Source organism: Cervus canadensis, chromosome 4 (genome assembly GCF_019320065.1).
Source record: "Cervus canadensis isolate Bull #8, Minnesota chromosome 4, ASM1932006v1, whole genome shotgun sequence".
Lineage (NCBI taxonomy): Eukaryota > Metazoa > Chordata > Mammalia > Artiodactyla > Cervidae > Cervus > Cervus canadensis.
Window position 1 is genome coordinate 89930919 of NC_057389.1, and position 16924 is coordinate 89947842.

At 56.2% G+C, this 16924-nt stretch overlaps 2 protein-coding genes across 15 annotated transcripts in view; one reads left to right on the forward strand and one right to left on the reverse strand.

The window, feature by feature from the left end:
- Positions 1–3793: 3793 nt before the first annotated feature.
- On the forward strand, positions 3794–11186 carry PRAM1 (PML-RARA regulated adaptor molecule 1). Of its 2 annotated transcripts, XM_043466420.1 has the most exons (10): positions 3794–3872; positions 5790–7104; positions 7199–7244; positions 7325–7392; positions 10074–10131; positions 10245–10356; positions 10468–10630; positions 10723–10756; positions 10848–10882; positions 11001–11186. In XM_043466420.1, the coding sequence occupies exons 1-10, from the start codon at positions 3849–3851 to the stop codon at positions 11027–11029; spliced, it is 1884 nt and encodes a 627-aa protein (XP_043322355.1). In that variant the 5' UTR covers positions 3794–3848; the 3' UTR covers positions 11030–11186. The 2 variants fall into 2 exon arrangements, 1 of the variants encoding a protein (XP_043322355.1); XR_006269086.1 differs by lacking the exons at positions 10723–10756; positions 10848–10882; positions 11001–11186 and having other exon boundaries at positions 10267–10356; positions 10468–10607.
- HNRNPM (heterogeneous nuclear ribonucleoprotein M) overlaps positions 5546–16924 on the reverse strand; it is a 45476-nt gene continuing 34097 nt past the window's right edge. For 11 of the 13 annotated variants that reach the window (XM_043466417.1, XM_043466416.1, XM_043466410.1 and 8 more), the window contains 3 exons: positions 15066–15868; positions 14348–14399; positions 12381–12803 (listed from right to left, as the gene is read on the reverse strand). In XM_043466417.1, the coding sequence (XP_043322352.1) occupies positions 12640–12803; positions 14348–14399; positions 15066–15868 (1019 nt within the window). In that variant the 3' untranslated portion in view covers positions 12381–12639. Of the gene's footprint in view, positions 5628–12380; positions 12892–14347; positions 14400–15065; positions 15869–16924 lie in introns of those variants that run through there. The other 2 variants (XM_043466409.1, XM_043466412.1) reach the window with 2 other exon arrangements.

Genomic DNA, 16924 nt, shown 5'->3' on the forward strand with positions numbered 1-16924 from the left:
AGAACCCAGCGACTCCTAGCCCCACCCCCACCCTGTTTCATTCCTTACCTCCTCCCATCTTCCAAGTCATCAGGGTAGTCCTCTCTCTGCCACCAACAAGACCCTTGTCCCCTTTCCCATCCTCCCCTGGTCCTCCTCAGAATCTTCATCTCTGTCTCAGAGCCAAGCAAGGTCCCCAGCATGGAAGCCATCCAGGTAAAGCCTAGCTGGGGTATCGGCTCAAACACCTGCTCCCGTTAAGTGTGGCTGCTGTGTCTTCTTGAAATTGAACACTTCCAGGTTCTGAAGGCCCTGCTGCCTCTCCTGGGAAGGGCAGTAGGGAGATCTGGTGCCCTTAGGACCTATCCCACCTGGACACCCAGGAGCCAGACGGCCTTCCCCTCCATCCTTGGCCTTACAAGGGGCTTCGGGCCTCCAGTGTTCTTGATGGGGTTGCAGCTGAGGCCCAGGTAACTCAGGCCAGGTGACCACGCTGCCACCATCTCCAGGCCCCCAGACCCCACTGAGGCAGCTGACACTCAACACGAGCTGTGAGACCATTAGGGAACCCTGGGGGGCTCCAGACCCCCACAAGCTCCCCCCACACACACTTCTCAACCAGAAGCCTCAACCACCCACAGCTGGGTGACCCTGGGGAAGATTCAACCTCTCTGTTTTGGGGGAGTCTTTTGGGTATCACATACAACATATGGGACCTTAGTTCCCTTACCAGGGATCAAACCCATGCCCCCTGCACTGGGAGCACAGTCCTAACCACCGGACTGCCAAGGAAGCCCCAAGATTGAACCTCTCAGTATCTCACTTTTCTAGTCCTTAAAATGGGTGTCATGACAGTTAGCCTTTGGAGTTCTTGTGAGAATTCACAGAGGGATGGGGAGAGGGGGAGGGGGCTTGAGAAACGTTGGCCAGCAGTTCACATCCCTCCAGCCACCAAGCCTGTGGCCGGCTGCCTGGGGCCCTCTCAAGAACCTGGGGAGGAGGTGGGTCAAGGGCCCACTGTACAGCTAGAGAAGGTGAGGCTAGGTTGGTAAGCTGACGGAGCCCAACGCTAGCCAGGCCCACTTCCAAAGTCACACTGATCTCTACATGACCCCAGAAGTGGGACAGTTAAACTGATGAGAAAACCTAGGCACTCACTTTTTCCTGCACCTCCAAGGCCCTAGGCTCACCCTTTCCTGCATCTTCAGAGCTTATTGTCACATCACCAGGGGCCCAGAGTCCCCCAGCCCCTAGGAGTTTTCCTCATAAGGCCCTCATTCAGCCACCCCTGAATCCAGGCAGTGCTACTTCCCAGTGTGTCAGGACCTTTCCAGAGAGACTCAGAGCCAACATCCTGACCCAGGTACCTGCCTTCCAACCCCATCACCCGTGTAGATGCAACAGCCCCTCCCATGGGTACAGTGGGTCCACGGTTCCCATGCTCCCCGGGCCCCTCGCTGGCCTCTGGAGCAAGCTGAAAGTGCTCTGAGGCCTGGGGAACTGGGTCACTGAAAACTGCCTCCTACCCTTGTGCATGTGTGTTCAGTTGCTCAATGGTGTCCGACTCTTTGTAACCAGTATCTTGCCATTCTCCTCTGTCCATGGAATTCTCCAGGCAAGAATACTGGCGTGGGTTACCATTTCCTCCTCCAGGGGATCATCCCAACCCAGGGATCGAACCCACGTCTCCTGTGTCTCCCACATTGGCAGGCAGATTCTTTATTACTGCGCCACCTGGGAGCCCCGCCTCCTACCCTCGTCCCCTCCCAACTCACGTCCAATCTTTGTCTGCTCGCTTGGGAAGTCTTACTTCTCCCCACGTCCTTTATGGGCCTCTGCAGCCCCTGGCCTCTTTCTGGCCAACCAAGCTGTGACCTCAAAGAGGGTTCCTCCCCGCCCCTACCACTTCAACTCCAAGATGCCCAAAAGCAGAGTCCCTCTGAGGGCTCCAGCTCCGCCCAGCAGAGGGTGCTCAGCAGTGTCTGTCTGGAGGGAGGATGAATGAGGGGCCCGCATGTCCAGGCAGGCATCCACCTTGTGCAGCTACCCCAGAGGGCACAGGTTGGCCAAAGACTGCAGGTTCCCAGGCTGAGTGGCTCCAGGACACAGACCTCTTCATCCTCACCCTCAGCTTCCTACTTGGAGGGGGACCCACACCCGGGAATGTGACCCAGAGTGCATGTCGGTTTGTGCAGGGACACACAGGGATCCAGAATCCCCAAGCTCTGCTCTTAGAGCAGACACACAGGCAGAATCACTGCCAACTGCTGTCTGTAGCCTTCTGGAAACTTCAAACATCCCTGCTAGTCTAGGTGTGATCCTTGGACTACAGTATGGGCATCACCTGAGATGCTTCAGACTCTGACCTGGGGCACAGCCCACACTTTATCAGGCCACCAGTTCTTTCCCAGCTTCACATCAGGATCACCCTGAGGGTGTGGAAGAAATCCCCAGGCTCAGGCCACAACCCGGACCAATTAAGTCAGAATCTCCAGGAGCAGACTTCCCTGATGGCTCAGTGGTAAAGAATCCACCTGCCAGTGTAGGAGACACGGGTTCGATCCCTGGTCCAGGAGGATCCCTCACGTTGAGGAGCAGCTAAGACCCTGCACCACGACTGTTGAGCCTGTGCTCTAGAGCCTGGGACACGCAACTACTGAAGCCCCGCCCCGGCTCCCTAGAGCCTGTGCCCTGTAACAAGAGAAGTCACCACAGTGAGAAGCCTGCACGCTGCAACTAGAGTATCCCTGCTCTCTGCAACTTGAGAAAGCCTGCTCGCAGCAGCAAAGACCCAGTGTAGCCGAAAAGTTTTAAATTAAAAAAAGGATCTCCAGGAGCTTCTGTTCACCTCTGTGAACTCTTGAAGGGACCCCGATGGCGTGGCCAAGCTGAGAATCAGGGCTCTGCTCTCTCCCACTGGGTGTTTTCTCCTTTCTCTATGAGCCCCAAGGTCACTGACCACCTGGGGACGAAGCCAAGCCATCAGGGTTTCCCTCCGGACAGCGCTGGTCTTGTGCCCCACCTTCACCCCCCCTTTGCTGGCCTCCCGGCCACCCCCATTTTCCTCCTTCCCTAGTCCTCTGGGAACCTGGACACTGCCCACCCACCCGCCCATCACCAAACCTGCCACCCCACCTGGGCCGTCAGCCTGTGTGACAGCTGTCCCCCGCAACAGGAAGTCCTGAGTCCTGCTCAGAGCTGGAAATCAGGACTGCAGGGAAGTGTTGAAATGAGGAAGGCGTGTTGAGGCAACAAGGGCCAGCAGGAGGGCCTCAACCACCCAGCTCACTCCTGAGTAAGCGTGGAGCTTACCATGCCCCTTCCCTACTGAGAACTACCCCTCCCCTCCCACGGAGGCCCTGGCTGGAGGTGGCCTTGCCCCGCCTCTGTTGCCAGGAGGTCCTCCTGGCCTGGCACAAGTCCTCCCTGGAGTCCGGAGGCCAGAACATGGCAGGACTGGGGTGGTGGTGAGGGGGCAGCAGAATCTAGAAGTGAGTGACTGTTGGGAGGGGTTCTGTTGACAGGATGCCCAAAGCTTGCAGGGCAGGACAGGAATTCAAGAAGCACTGACAGGATCTGAGACCAGGCTGGGGCTGTCCCCGCCTCTGCCCCTTCCTCCCCTCCCCTCCCCGCCTGGCCAGCAGACCCCACCCCGTGGAGCAGAAGCCACAGTCACTTCCTGAAGGCAGCGGTCCTGGCCTGGGTCCCACTCGCCTTGTGGCCCGTCGCCCTCCTGCAGCCATGGTGAGTGAGTCTCCAGGGCCTGGGAGAGCCCCACACTGGCTGGAGGTGAGGGATGTCACGGGTGGAAACCAGAGGGGCATATTCCGAAAGTAGAGCAGCAGAGGGGCAGGAAAGCTGTTGGGGACATGAGATGCCACAAATGTCCAGAGGTAAGAAGTAGCCGGGATCCACTTCTGGGACAGCTCAGGCTCTGAGGGCCCGGGCTATGACTAGAAGGGGAATGGGTGGGCCTGCCAGGGTGACTCCCCTCCCCCCAGGTCAGCATGAACAGCCACCGGGTAACAGGCAGCCATGGTGAGTGGCAGGGGCTTCCTGTGGGTGACAAAGTAGGTCAGGTACCTGCTGCCCACCCCAGCAGTCTTCCAGGGCCTGACCTGCCGACCTGACTTCTCCGGCCCCCGGGGTCACCTGGGAGCCTTGTCCCAGCCCAGCTGGTGGGGGGTGCTTTCACAGAGGTATCTCAGGCCCCAGGCAGGAACTGCCACCCTTCCTTGTTCTCTGGGTCAGGGGAGAGTGAAGCTCAGGGCAGATGAGTGAGGCCCTGCCCTTCCCCTCCCCAATATCCTAGACCCCAGGTGAAGCCAGGCCCAGGGGCTGTGGCAGGGCCACTTCTGGGGTCATTTGTCGGTCAGAGCAGGCCTGGCCTACTTGTGTGTCTCCTGTGTCTGTGACCGAGGGTGTGGGTCCTGTCGAGACGGGATCCGGGATGGACTCCACGTGCCAGGGCTGGTGCACATCAGACTGGATGTGGGAGAGTATATGCTGCATGTCTCGGTGTCCCGTATATATATATATATTTTGCCATGCCGCATGGCCTGTGGGATCTTAGTTCCCCAACCAGGGATCAACGCCCGCACCTCCTGCATTAGAAGCACGAAGTCTCAACCACTGAGCCACTAGGGAAGTCCCTAGAAGATTCTTTATTTCAATGAACAGTTACTGAGCGTCTTACTGAGGGCCAGGCACTAGGAGGACAGCAGTGCCGCAGCCCTCATGGCACGCCTCACAGGGGCTGGGGGAGACGGAGTCGACACATACACACACACACACAAACCCTAAATAGTCAAGACATGTTTAAAAAACAGCATTGGGTGGCAGGTTAATAAGACTCCTTGCTTCCAATGCAAGGGGCACTGGTTCAATTCCTAGTTGGGGAACTAGGATACCATGTGCTACGTGGCATGCCAATAAATAGTAAAAAAAAAAAAAAAAAAAAGTAAAAATAAATAGGATGATATAAAATAGTAGACACTAAGAGAAAAATCAGGCAGGTTGGGGAGATCAAAGAGTCCTAGGGGGATCCTTTTTTTTTTTTTTTAAATCAGGGTGGTCCAGGAAAAGAAGCCTTTATCATATGAAATAAAGGAGTAGAAACCTGGAAGAGGAGGTGCAGGAGCCAAGCAGGAGAGGGAGGCCAAGGAGGTGTTGGGGGGAGGTCAGATGTACCGTTCAGGGGGTTCGTGAGCTCTGGAGCTGTTACTGTGGGGAAATGACAGAGCACCCCCAGATTCGAGCAGAGCAGCACAAATAGGCCTCCTCTGGCTGCTGTGGGCACAAGCGACCAGGAATGGGGGCGTGGGGCGTTGGGGGCAGGAGAAACGAGGAGGAGCCTCTTACAATAATGTGGGGTAGGCCGCCTCCCCTGGGCAGATTCTTCACGGCCAGGACAGGGATGTGGGTGGTCCAAAGTTGTTCAGTTCCAGATATACTACCATACATTTATTGCTTTTGGCTGCACGGCGGGGGGGGGTGGGGGGGGTGGATATGGGAGCAGAAAGCCACAGGGGGCCCCAGGAGCTCAGGTCCAGAGTGGGGTAAGGTTGGGTGCATATTCCAGGCTTAAGTGACGAGGTCAGAGGGTGTGTCGTAGTTCAGGAAGAAAGCCTGGCACTCTCGCGGGGAGGCTGGAGACAAAAACATGGGAATCTGGTCAAAAGAAGAGTCAATGGCAGAAGGCGGGGAAGAGGTCGACAAGGGTGTGTGTCTGTGATCGGTCCGCTTGTCCCCACATCCATCTCTCCATGGCCCCCATGTGTATGAGTCCCTTGCCTGCCTGTGTCCCCTAGGGGAGTCATCAGGACTTCCGGAGCCTTCAAGCAAAGTTCCAGGCCTCTCAGCTGGAGACTGGCGACCTCCCCAAAAAGCCCCCGAAGCCTGAGTTCCACAAACTCCTCAGAAAGTTTCCACAACCTGAGCTAGGCGAGCACCCCAAGAAGCCCCCACAGCCTGAGTTCACTGACCTGCCCAAAAAGCCCCCCAAACTTGAGTTCAGTGAACTCTCCAAGAAGTCCCTGCAGCCCGAGGCCACACCACTCCCCAGGAAGCCTGAGGTCCCTGAGGGCCCCCCTCAGAAGCCCCCGCAGCAGCCTGAGCTCAGCAACACCCCCAGGCCCCCCGTGGAGCCCAAGATCAGTACTCTTCTTCAGAAGTCCCCGCAGCCTGAGTTTTGTGGGCTCCCCAGAAAGCCCCCGCAGCCTCAGGTAGGTGGCCTCCCTAAGAAGTTCCTGCCACAGCCCGAGTCCACTGAGGTCCCTCCAGTGCCCCTCTTAAAGCCTGAATTTGGTGAGCCCCACCCCCACTCCTCAGAGCCTAACTTCAGTACTCTTCCCAAGAAGCCTCCGCAACCTGAGTTCTGTGGGCTCCCCAGAAAGCCCCCGCAGCCTCAGGTCGGTGGCCTCCCTAAGAAGTTCCTGCCACAGCCTGAGTCCAGTGAGGTCCCTCCAGTGCACCTTTCAAAGCCTGAATCTGGTGAGCCCCACCCCCACTCTTCACAGCCCGACTTCAGTACATTTCCCAGAAAGATCACCCGGCCTCAGCTGAATGACCTCCCCAAGAAGCCCCTGCCACCTGAGTTTGGTGACCTCACCAGGACGTCCTCGGAGCCAGAGGTCAGTGTGGTTCCCAAGAAGCCACGCCAGTGTGAGTTCAAGGTGCTCTCCAAGAAGCCCCTGCAGCCCGAGCCCACCAGCCTCTCGAGGACGTCCTCGGAGCCCGAGTTCAGCGTGCTCCCCTCCAAGTTTCTGCAGCCCGAGTGTCGGGGGCCCCCCCGCAAGTTATCGCAGCCAGAGCCCAGTTCTCTGCCCAGGAACCTCCCGAGAAAGCCCCTGCTCCCTGGCTCCTTTTCAGAGAGCTCACTGCCCTCTGCCGTGGCGGGCTCCAGCCCACGGGTCCCTCTCAGCCCAGGGTTTGGGGCACGGCAGCAGAGATCAGGAGCCCTCGCTCGGAGTGCTGGCTCCAGACTAGGTCTCAGACCTGGTCACCTGCCCCGGCGGAGGCCTCTACCCCCGGCCAGCAGCCTGGGCCCTCCCCCAGCCAAGCCCCCACTGCCCCCAGGCCCCAGGGATATCCAGAGTTTTCGGAGAGCTGCGGCAGCAGACACAGGTGGGTGTGGATGGCCCAGGTAGAAAGCAGGGGTGGGTGGGTCGACGCTCCCTGGCCTACCCGCATCCCCACCTCCTATCTCATCTCTCCACAGCTCTGCCCAGGACCTCCTCTTCTGCTGGCCTCCACTGCATCCCACAGTGAGCATGGGGAGTCAGGGGGCACAGGCATGGGTCACAGGGCTGAAACAGGCCCTCACTCACGTCAGGTATCCCTGCAGGGACCCAGACGAGGTGTACGATGATGTCGAGCCCACAGACCACTCTGGACCTGGCCCCAGGAGCAGAGGTGACAGAGCAGGACACTCAGTCAGACCAGTGTGCTGAGGCATCGGAGGAGGGGGAACAGTCATCACAGGGGCCTTTTCTGTCTGTGTTGCTAGTACCAGGCCCCATGAGAACCCATAAGCCTGAGGGATTGAAAGCAGAGCTAGGGGAGAAAAAAAAGAGAGAAAGGGGTCAGAGAGGTCATGGCAGCTCCTGGTGGAGGAACAGGAAGGACAGCCAGAGGCCAGCAGCCTGACCACGGTGCGGCCAAGCCAAGGGTTGCATCCCAAGGTGGTGGCCGCAGACATGCAGAACAGCGGAAGAATCCGATAGAGGGGCACTTCCCTGGTCTAGTGCTTAAGACCCTGAACTCCCAACACAGGGGGCACGGGTTTCACCCCTGTTCCAGGAATAAGATCCTGCAAGCAGCGTGGCCAAAAAACAAAACAAAATCGGCGAGAGGACGTAATGGTGTATCACCAGGGACGACAGCAAGCAAGCTCAGGATAGGGATGAGGCTTAAATGTTGAGCCTGCACCTGGGTGTCAAGTGGAGGTCATCCTGAGTAAGGAAGAGGTTATCAGGAGAACCACAGTATTGGAGGTGCCTGAGGGGAAGTCAGTATTGGGGAACTCCAGTATTGGAGGGGCCTGAACTCAAGAGGGAGGGAGCTGGAGCCAGGGTGTGGCCGCCCCTCCAGGCCCACGTGCTCTGGGTGTCCAAGGCCCCTTCTGTCTCTTTTTCCATGCCTCCGCTCCTGGAGAGCAGGCGGAAGGCCAGGCAGGCCCAGCTCAGGGAAAAGGCATTCACCGACCTCACGTGAGAAATTCACCCCTCTCCCCACCAGCACTTTATGGAATGTGCACTGTGCCCCCCTACCATTTTATATAAGTGCAAGCTTGAGACATGACTTGCCCCAGCTCACAGCCACCACATGGGAGCCTCTGCCCCCAGGCTGCTTCCTGCCCTTATCTCCGGAGGGTCTCCTGCCAGGGATCCTCTTGTCAGACGTGCCTGAGGGGTCCCCAGCTGCTGCCCACTCCTCACCAGCCCAGCCCCCAAAGCCTGCTGCCTGTATGGCTGTGGCTCCTTCCTGGGCCCTGCTGCTTCTCCTGGGCCTGCTTTCCCCAGGGGCTGCTTGCAACACCCCTGTGAGCACAGAGCTTCCTGACAGGGCCCCTTTTGCTTCCGCTCCAGTGAGGCTGTGGCTCAGGTCTCGGGGGGGCCGCCGTTCCTGGGGACGTGGACGCGGGGAGAGAGCACCTCTGGCCACTCCACCACCAGCAACTCTGCAGGCACGAGCCCACCCTTTACTGTTTCCCCAACCCCAAGTAGACCAGATGCATCCTTAGCGTAGCTCACTGTCCCCCATCCTGTGCCAGTCATTCTCCAAGACTCTGACCCAGCACCACACGCTTGCCCAGATCTCTCCCTCTCGAGGCTGGGGTGGGGGGGCGACCTGAGGGGCTCTTGGCACCTCCCTCCCACTCTCTGCCTCACTCAGAGCAGTGGCAGCCCCCTGCACAGACAGGGAGCTCCTCAAGGGCCAGCAGCTGAGGGCAGCCTGCTCAGGATCTCTCTGCCCAGGGTAGAGCCACAGGGCGCCAGGGTCTGCCCTGCTTGGCTGCACCCAAGGCTGTGTGCTTAGGCTGCGGGAGGTGTATAGGGGCCCTGGGGTGAAGTCAGGACTGCTTCCATCTGGGTGACCATCTCCAGCCCGGGTGGCCTCTGGGTGTGACTGTCACTTCAGCACCAGGCTGAGGCTGGAGGCAAAAAAGTGTCTGGGGAGGGAAGAGTGCACCATGCAGATATGCAGCCCCTCCCCACCCCAGCACTTGATGGGGAGGGGGGCCTGGTGGTCTGGAATGCCCAGGGTGGCACTTCAAGTCATCCAGAGAGGACTGCAAAAAAAGCTGGGGGCTGCAGGTTCTGATCCTTCACTCACCCGGTGTTCATGAGGCTCTCACTGTAAGCAGACCCTTGGCCAGCAGTGCCCTCACCTCAAAAGCTGGTCATCTGCCAGGTAGTGAGTCGGCTGTCACCTGGGAGACTCCTTCCAGTCCAGTCTCATCAGCCAGACCAGGCAAGAACCCCAGCCCGACATGGCCCCATCCCAGAGGCAGACTGCTTGCTTTGAGGAAACACTTTTCTTGGCCTTATTTTTTGACCCATATCTCATTAGAATTCCCAAAACCTACTTGCTGTAGGAGGGAGGGGTAAAACCGCCTCAAAAGCTGACAGAGAAGCCCTGCCTCTACCATTTAATACCTTGGTGGCCTTGGGCAGGCTGCCTTACTTCTCTGACCCTTGCTACCTCCTCAGCAGGCAACTTGGGATGACAGCCATCAAGAAGGGGCTTTCCTGTTGGTTCAGCGGCTAAGACTTCACATTCCCAATGTAGGGGGCATGGGTTTGATCCCTGGTCAGGCAATTAGATCCCACATGCTGCAACTAAGACCCAGAGCAGCCAAATAAATATCTTTTTAAAGAAAAGAAAGTTGAAAGAAATGGTTAACGGTCTCTGCCATGCCTGGCCTGTGGCAGGAGTTAGGAAAATGGAAGGCAATCTACCATGAGAGGCCTGGGCAGCAGAGGGTGAGGAGGAGACCCAAGTCCTGAAAACTGACCAGGGGAACCTCAGGCCACCGGAGCCAGAGGCCCACACAATGGCCCTGCCCTAACTCGGCACTCTGACTGTCCCAGATGAAGTGCTGTCGGCTCAGCAGTACCCGTGGAGGCCACCGCAAGACCCAGAGCTCAGGTACCAGAGGGAGGTGGGCAGGGCGGGGCTGAGCTGGGGAGAAAAGTAAAAGGGGGTCCCTGAGAAGCATGAGCACCTAATTCCTTGTGGCGGGGTGGGGGGGGCATGCTCAGGAAGGAGAAGGCGCCCCTCCAGCCACCACAGATGCCGCCCATGGACCTGAAGTCCCTGAAGCAGCTCCGGAAGGCAGAGAAAGCAGAGCGGGAGTTTCGGAAGAAGTTCAAGGTGTGAATGAAGAATCCTGGGAGGGCTGGTCTCGGCCCCAGGTGGCCACCGCCCCACACGGGGTTCTCAGGGCGGCAGGGCAAGCGGCAGCTCTTGTGTCCCCTTCCCCAGTTTGAGGGGGAGATTGTGGTTCAGACAAGGATGATGATCGACCCCAATGCCAAGACCCGCCGTGGGGGCGGCAAGCACCTGGGGATCCGGCGTGGGGAGATCCTGGAGGTGATCGAGTTCACCAGCAAGGAGGAGATGCTGTGCCGGGACACCAAGGGCAAGTGTGAGTGAGTCACCAGTGGAGGGCAGCCTGGGAAGGCAGACAGCCCCAAGGAGGGAGGAGACCTCACCCGCCCACCCCTGCTCTCTTCACAGATGGCTATGTGCCAAGAACAGCTCTACTGCCCCTGTGAGTGCCAGCATTGACTGGGGGCAGGGGGTGGGGGTGTGTGACAATGGGGCAGGGTGACCCTGGCTGACCCAACTGTGCTCGCCACCAGGGAAACAGAGGTGTACGACGACGTCGCTGCCTGGGGTATGTAAATGCTCTGGGTGGATGGGAAGGGTGGGGTGAGGTCCTCTGCCACCCCTCCAGGGATTGCTGGCTACCCACTCACGGGGAAAGGGTCACCGAAAGTCACCTTTCTTGGCAGATCCTTTGGACAGCCAACCATTGCCCTAGGGACAGTAAGGCCCGCAGGTGTGGGGATGAAGGACAGCCCACCAGTCCAGTCACCTGCTAATAAGGAGTCCTGGACCCTAGCGTGGCCATCACAGAACAGCCTGGGCTCCTGTCTGACCACGTCCACAAACCACATAAAGTCCCTCTTTTAAAGTGACTACTGTGTCTTGTCTTTTCTTTCCCTCCTAATGAGCACCAACAGTGGAGCCAAGATCAAATACTTGGGGGAAATCTGTGAGGTCCAGGTCTCCTTACCCCTCAAGGACAAAGGCCAGAAGAGAAAAAGGAGGGCAGGAGAAGGTGGCAAGGGAGGGGGCCCCTTGCTAGAAGCTGAGTTGAGGGCCCCTCTGATGGCACCAGGTCAGCTGTGGTCAGCGAGGAGAGAGATATGCTTGGGGGCCCTCCACGTCCAGCATGACAAGCAGCTGCTGCAGCTCCTCACAGGCAACAGCCCAAATGGCTGTCACATTGTGGAGATAATGTGACCCAGTTCTGACCGAGTGCAGGTATCAAGTTCAGCTTAAACCTCTGACAGGGCAGAATATGCTCAGAAACCTACACCCTCCTTGGTCTGTTTTAGCAAAGAAAAGCTGCTATGGACTGAAGTTTGTGTCCCGGCTGTCAAAAACAAAGTCCTAAACTGAAAACCTACCCCTCTAGGTGACAGCACGAGAAAGCATGAGGTCCAGAGGCAGAGCCCTCATGGATGGGATTTGTGCCCTATGAAAGAGGTTTGGGGACTTCCCTGGTTGTCCAGTGGTTAGGACAATGCACTTCCATGGCCAAGGGCCTGGGTTCAGTCCCCATCCCGTTCGGGGAACTGAAGTCCCACTAGCCATATGGCACAGCCAAATAAACTAAAAAATATTGTTTTAAATAAGTCTGAGAAAGTTCCCTAGGCAACTCCTGCCACGTGAAGTTACAGCTAGAAACTGTCATCCATGAACTAGGACCAGGCCCTCACCAGGCCCTGGATCTGCCAGCACCTTGACAGGACTGCCCACCCTCCAGGACTGAGAGAAACAAATGCTCCTTTCAGCAGCCGGGGAAGACTGGGACAGAAGTCAAACTGGAAATGGGCCCCTCGCAGTATCTGTGCCCCGTAGAATCACTGCCCGGGGGAGACGGGATGGTTCTGACAGCCAAACACACCATCAGTGTGCACAGGCACTGGGAGACTCAGGCCCACTCAGGACTCGGTTTCCATAAAGAGATTTTTCTCAAGAGGCTGCAGCCAGTGGCCTCTCACCTCAAGGGTCCACACAGCTCCAAGGGCAGAAAGGAGACTGAGCAGCTTTGGTCCCTCATCCTTGGGTGGTTACCCCACAACACACACGCAAAAGCAAGCAGCTTTCAGGAACTGGTATTTATTATCAAAGTCATATTCGATGTCAACAAGATGCCACAACTACAAAAAAAATTGCGCACATTGCAATCTCAATGCAAACAGTCAAATGGAACCCCAGTCATTAAAAAAGTAATTCAAATTACCCCAAAAAGCAACTGAATTTTTTAAACATCTTTATACATCCAGCCAACAAATTAAAATGGTTAACAAGAAAAAATACAAATTCAGAGGTCTGGTATCGATGTTTAAAAAAGGCAACTGCTTAAGCATTTCTATCGATTCGAACATCAATCTCTCGGCCACTCAGCTTCATCCCATTCATCATCCGGCAGGCTCTCTCAGCCACCTCTGGCGACTCAAACTTAACCACACCGCACCCCTTGGACTTCCCATTCTCCATCTTGATGTCGGCATACAGCACGTGGCCTGGGCACAGGGAGGGAAGAAGAGACCACAACTCATCAGGCAAACCCAGAGCTCAGGCTCAGTCTGGGCTCCACTCAGTCCAGATCACCTGTTGGATTTCGGTTGACAGAGTCAAAAGGGAGAGCAGCCCTTGCGCCTGACTCAAGAATGCTCAGAACCCAGCGGCTGGAACCCAGCTACCATGGCCCTCTACCACACTGCCATTCTTCTGCCCATGGGACAACAATCTGACTCATGATAAGCAGTCCTGGTGGCTTCAAATGTACACCTTCATGCTCAAGAGTTATTAAAAAAAAAAAAAAATACACTGTGTGAAGCCAACTTTATAGGCAAATTTTACAGAGGCTTCACTTTTAATACACTGCTCCTCTGTGTTTACAAGGCCATCACCAATACCATGGACACTTCTGTACTGTCCAAATACAAGCTTTGTAATCATTAACAAGCAGGTTACACATATTCCTTCAAGCTCTGGTTAAGCATCCTGGTTATGTGTCAAGCACTGTGGAAAGCAATCTACAAGGCTACAGAAATGCAGGTCCAAGAACACAAGTGTAGCGGGGCTGGCCCACACAACACTAGGGCCATGAACTCTGCTTGAGAGAAGGTCAAGCCCTGGAGGGCTTCTCACAGGCAAGTTCTAAAACAGCTTGGGCAGACACTAAGTGGTACAGGGCTTGTAGTTTTGGATTTCTCTTGCCAACAGAGGGACAGACACCTCTAGGCCTGGGAGGGGAAGTGGCATGATCCACTTGACTTTTCCACTACAATCTGTGAACTAAGGAGTAGGGAGAGAGGGCAAGAACGGGGCAAGAAGGCAGGCTATGGCTCAATAACTGACCCAAGAGAAGAACTAGGAGAGGCTGCAACAGTGGTGAAATCTGAGTTACTGCGGCAAAAGGAAATGAGAAAACACTGAGGAAGCCTTGATTCAGAGAGTCAGCCAGGCCTCTGGCTTAAAGCTGGGGCTCCCAACTTGCCATGGTTCAAAGAACAGAAGTGGTGGGGGTGAGGGGCAGGGCCTCACCCAGAGACAACCGAACTTCCTTTTGGCCACAAAGCAAGCCTTCCAGAGTGGCTGCCCGGTTTGCCAGGAAACCACGCTGCCCACAAACACCTGCCCTGAGCCTGTGAATCCTCACCCGTGCCTGCTGGGTGAGTGCTCTTTGAGACACAAACCCATGGTGTGGTTGTGGAAGGCACCCTTGTCTCAGATATACTTACTTTATTGAGCTTTGTCACTTAGAAGCCATGTGATCTTGGCAATGTGACTTTGCCTGACTCTGTAAAATGGGGACAATGCTGCCTCTTTTCCAAAACCGGAAAAGGCAAACAGCAAAGATGAAATGAGGACAGGGGTGAAAAAGTGTCTGACACATAACAGGAAACTCAACAATCAGCTTGAGTGTTCGCACAGGCAGAAAAATGGCAAGTCCCATCCGTCCTCTATAGAGTCATGGAAGGTGTCTACAAGACAAGGATGGGAGCCTTGACACAAGCCACAACACAAGGAAGCATTTAAGAAGCCTCTCTCAAACACTTACCGCATTCGTTGAACTTGTCTTTTAGCATCTTCCATGTAAAATCAAATGGGAGCTGAGGGGGGAGAAAAGGGGAACTGGTGAGTGATGCAACCAAATTCTAATGCAGAAACCTAAACTGTCTTGGGATGCCTTTAAAACCTCTCATTACACACGGATACTGGCTGACCTTCACACTGCGATGATCAGCACAGAACAAGTCTGTCTGGGTGAGGTCCTAAACTAGCACAGCAAGTTCACTCCCTGTTATCTGCGGCAACTTCACACAGGGAACAGCTGCCCGTAGTGAACAGCCCACAGATCCACCGCACAGTGGCTAAAAGTTGTCCATCTGGTGAAGATAATTCAGATACAGCCCTCTCCCCACTCTGAACTGTCATGCCATGTATTTAGCAGCTCATCAAGCTGAGAGTTAAAAGAAAAAAAAGCCCTCAAGTTCTCCAGATCATGGTCTTCTCTACGTAGTAGTCAGAGAAGCCTAGGATTTCAAAAAAAACCCACTATTTCTGCTGCACAAGTGTCATAAGCTCCCATGTTCCCACCTCATTCTACTGACACCAAACCTTGGGGACAAAGACAAGCAAGGTGGCCTTGCATGCTCCTCAGCTCTCCTTCTGAGGCCATCTCCTCTCACTGCAACCTGCCACCCTTGGTCCTGCTGACCTCTGCCTCCCTCTTCCCCATGTGCACAGGGCCGAGATGTTCCTGAAGAGCCACTTACATTTCTCACAAATATCTGGCAGGCCTTCCTGGCCACCCCAGGGGCATGGCCTCCAGCTCCACCAAAGGAACCCGCGAAACTTCCTCCAAAGTTGCCACGCTCCATCTCGATGGCACGGTCAAAGCTGGCACCGCCACCGCCACCCATGGCCAGGCCCATGCGCTCAATGCCAGCGCCCAGGGCCGGGCCCATGGCAGGACCCATGCGCTCTAGGCTGTTGGCGCCCATGCGCTCCAGGCCCATACGCTCGAGACTGTTGGCGCCCATACGCTCCAGGCCCATGCGCTCCAGGTTGTTGGCGCCCATGCGCTCCAGGCCGGTGGCCATGCGATCCATCACGGGGCCCATGCGCTCCAGGCCTGCCCCCATGCCTGCGGGCACCATGCGCTCCATGCCCAGGCCCATGCGCTCGATGGCAGGGCCCATGCGCTCCACACCAGAGCCCATGCGCTCGATGGTCTGGCCCACACGGTCAATGGGCGCGGCCATTCGCTCGAGGCCAAAGCCCATGCCGGCACCCATGCGCTCCACGCCAGAGCCGATGCGCTCCATGGTCTGGCCCATGCGCTCGATGCTGGAGGCCATGTGGTCGAGGCCCAGGGGGCCCATGCGCTCGATGCCAGAGCCCATGCGCTCGACGGAGCCCATGCGGTCCATGACCAGGCCCATGCGCTCAATCTCGGAGCCCACACGATCCATGCCGTGGCCCAGGCCTGCGCCCATGCGTTCCATGCCGGCCCCCCCGATGCGGTCAATGCCGGGGCCCATCCTCTCAATTCCAGGGACACTGCCTCCGCCTCCACCTAAAACGGAGACACAGAATAGGTGTATATCAGGGGCTTGAGGACCTGTGTGCACACTGTGCCTGGAGGGCTCCCTGGGTGCAGAGGCCTGGGCACTACACAAGCTCAACCACGGTTCAGCAATAATTTATCACAGATAACCCTCAAATGTTGGCAACTGCTAAAGCTGAGTAGTGAGTACATCATTCTTCCTACTTCAGTGCCACAGTTAATTTCCATAGAAAAATTTAGAAGAGGGGAAAACCCACCCGAGGACTTTTATCAACAATGTCCTTCACATCACTTTAAGGGTGCTGATACCTGGGACAAGCTTTGTGAGCAACAGACATCAATTCCTGAAAACTCTGCAGTCTCCCCACCACCAGACATTACAGGGGTGGGGGACAGAAGCCCCACACTCAGCTGGTCACCCAACCAGCTTACATGGAGTATAAATAGTGCCAATTAGGACTGCTCACAAGCTCTATCATCTCCCAACCTGTCCTCTACAATGCCCTGCTGGTAACCAGTTTGGCTGCATGTCCTGAGCACCTCCACGGCACAGAGAAGTTATTACACAGCCATGTGATCAGGAAGAGACAGAGAAAACCAAAATCAACACTAATATAGACCCTTATGTATGAATGAACACAGCCAACCACTTCCAATGAACCTCACTCTGTCAGGGAAACTGTCACCCGACTGTGCCATGTGTAACTCTGCCAGCTTTGAAAGAAAAAGCCAATGGCATTGCAGAGAAGATTCTGGAAGTGGCCTGGGATCAGTCCCTCACTGCCATGGTTCATGGTTCAGCTGTACACTGAACCACGGCAGGTCAGCAGGGCACAGGGACCCTGTGATACCTGCAGTTTTAGAGAGGAGGGTCTGCTCCATCACCAAGGCACCACCCACCAAGTTTTTCCACATGCAAAGCCCAAGGGTTCCTCTCATCCAAGTCTCACCACCACCACCACCAGCCTCTGAAAAATGAGCAGGTGAGCACTCAGCCTGCCATTACTGAATCAAGCAGCCAAGGCCAGGATGCAAATCAAGAAGAGGAAACATTCTTTGATTCTC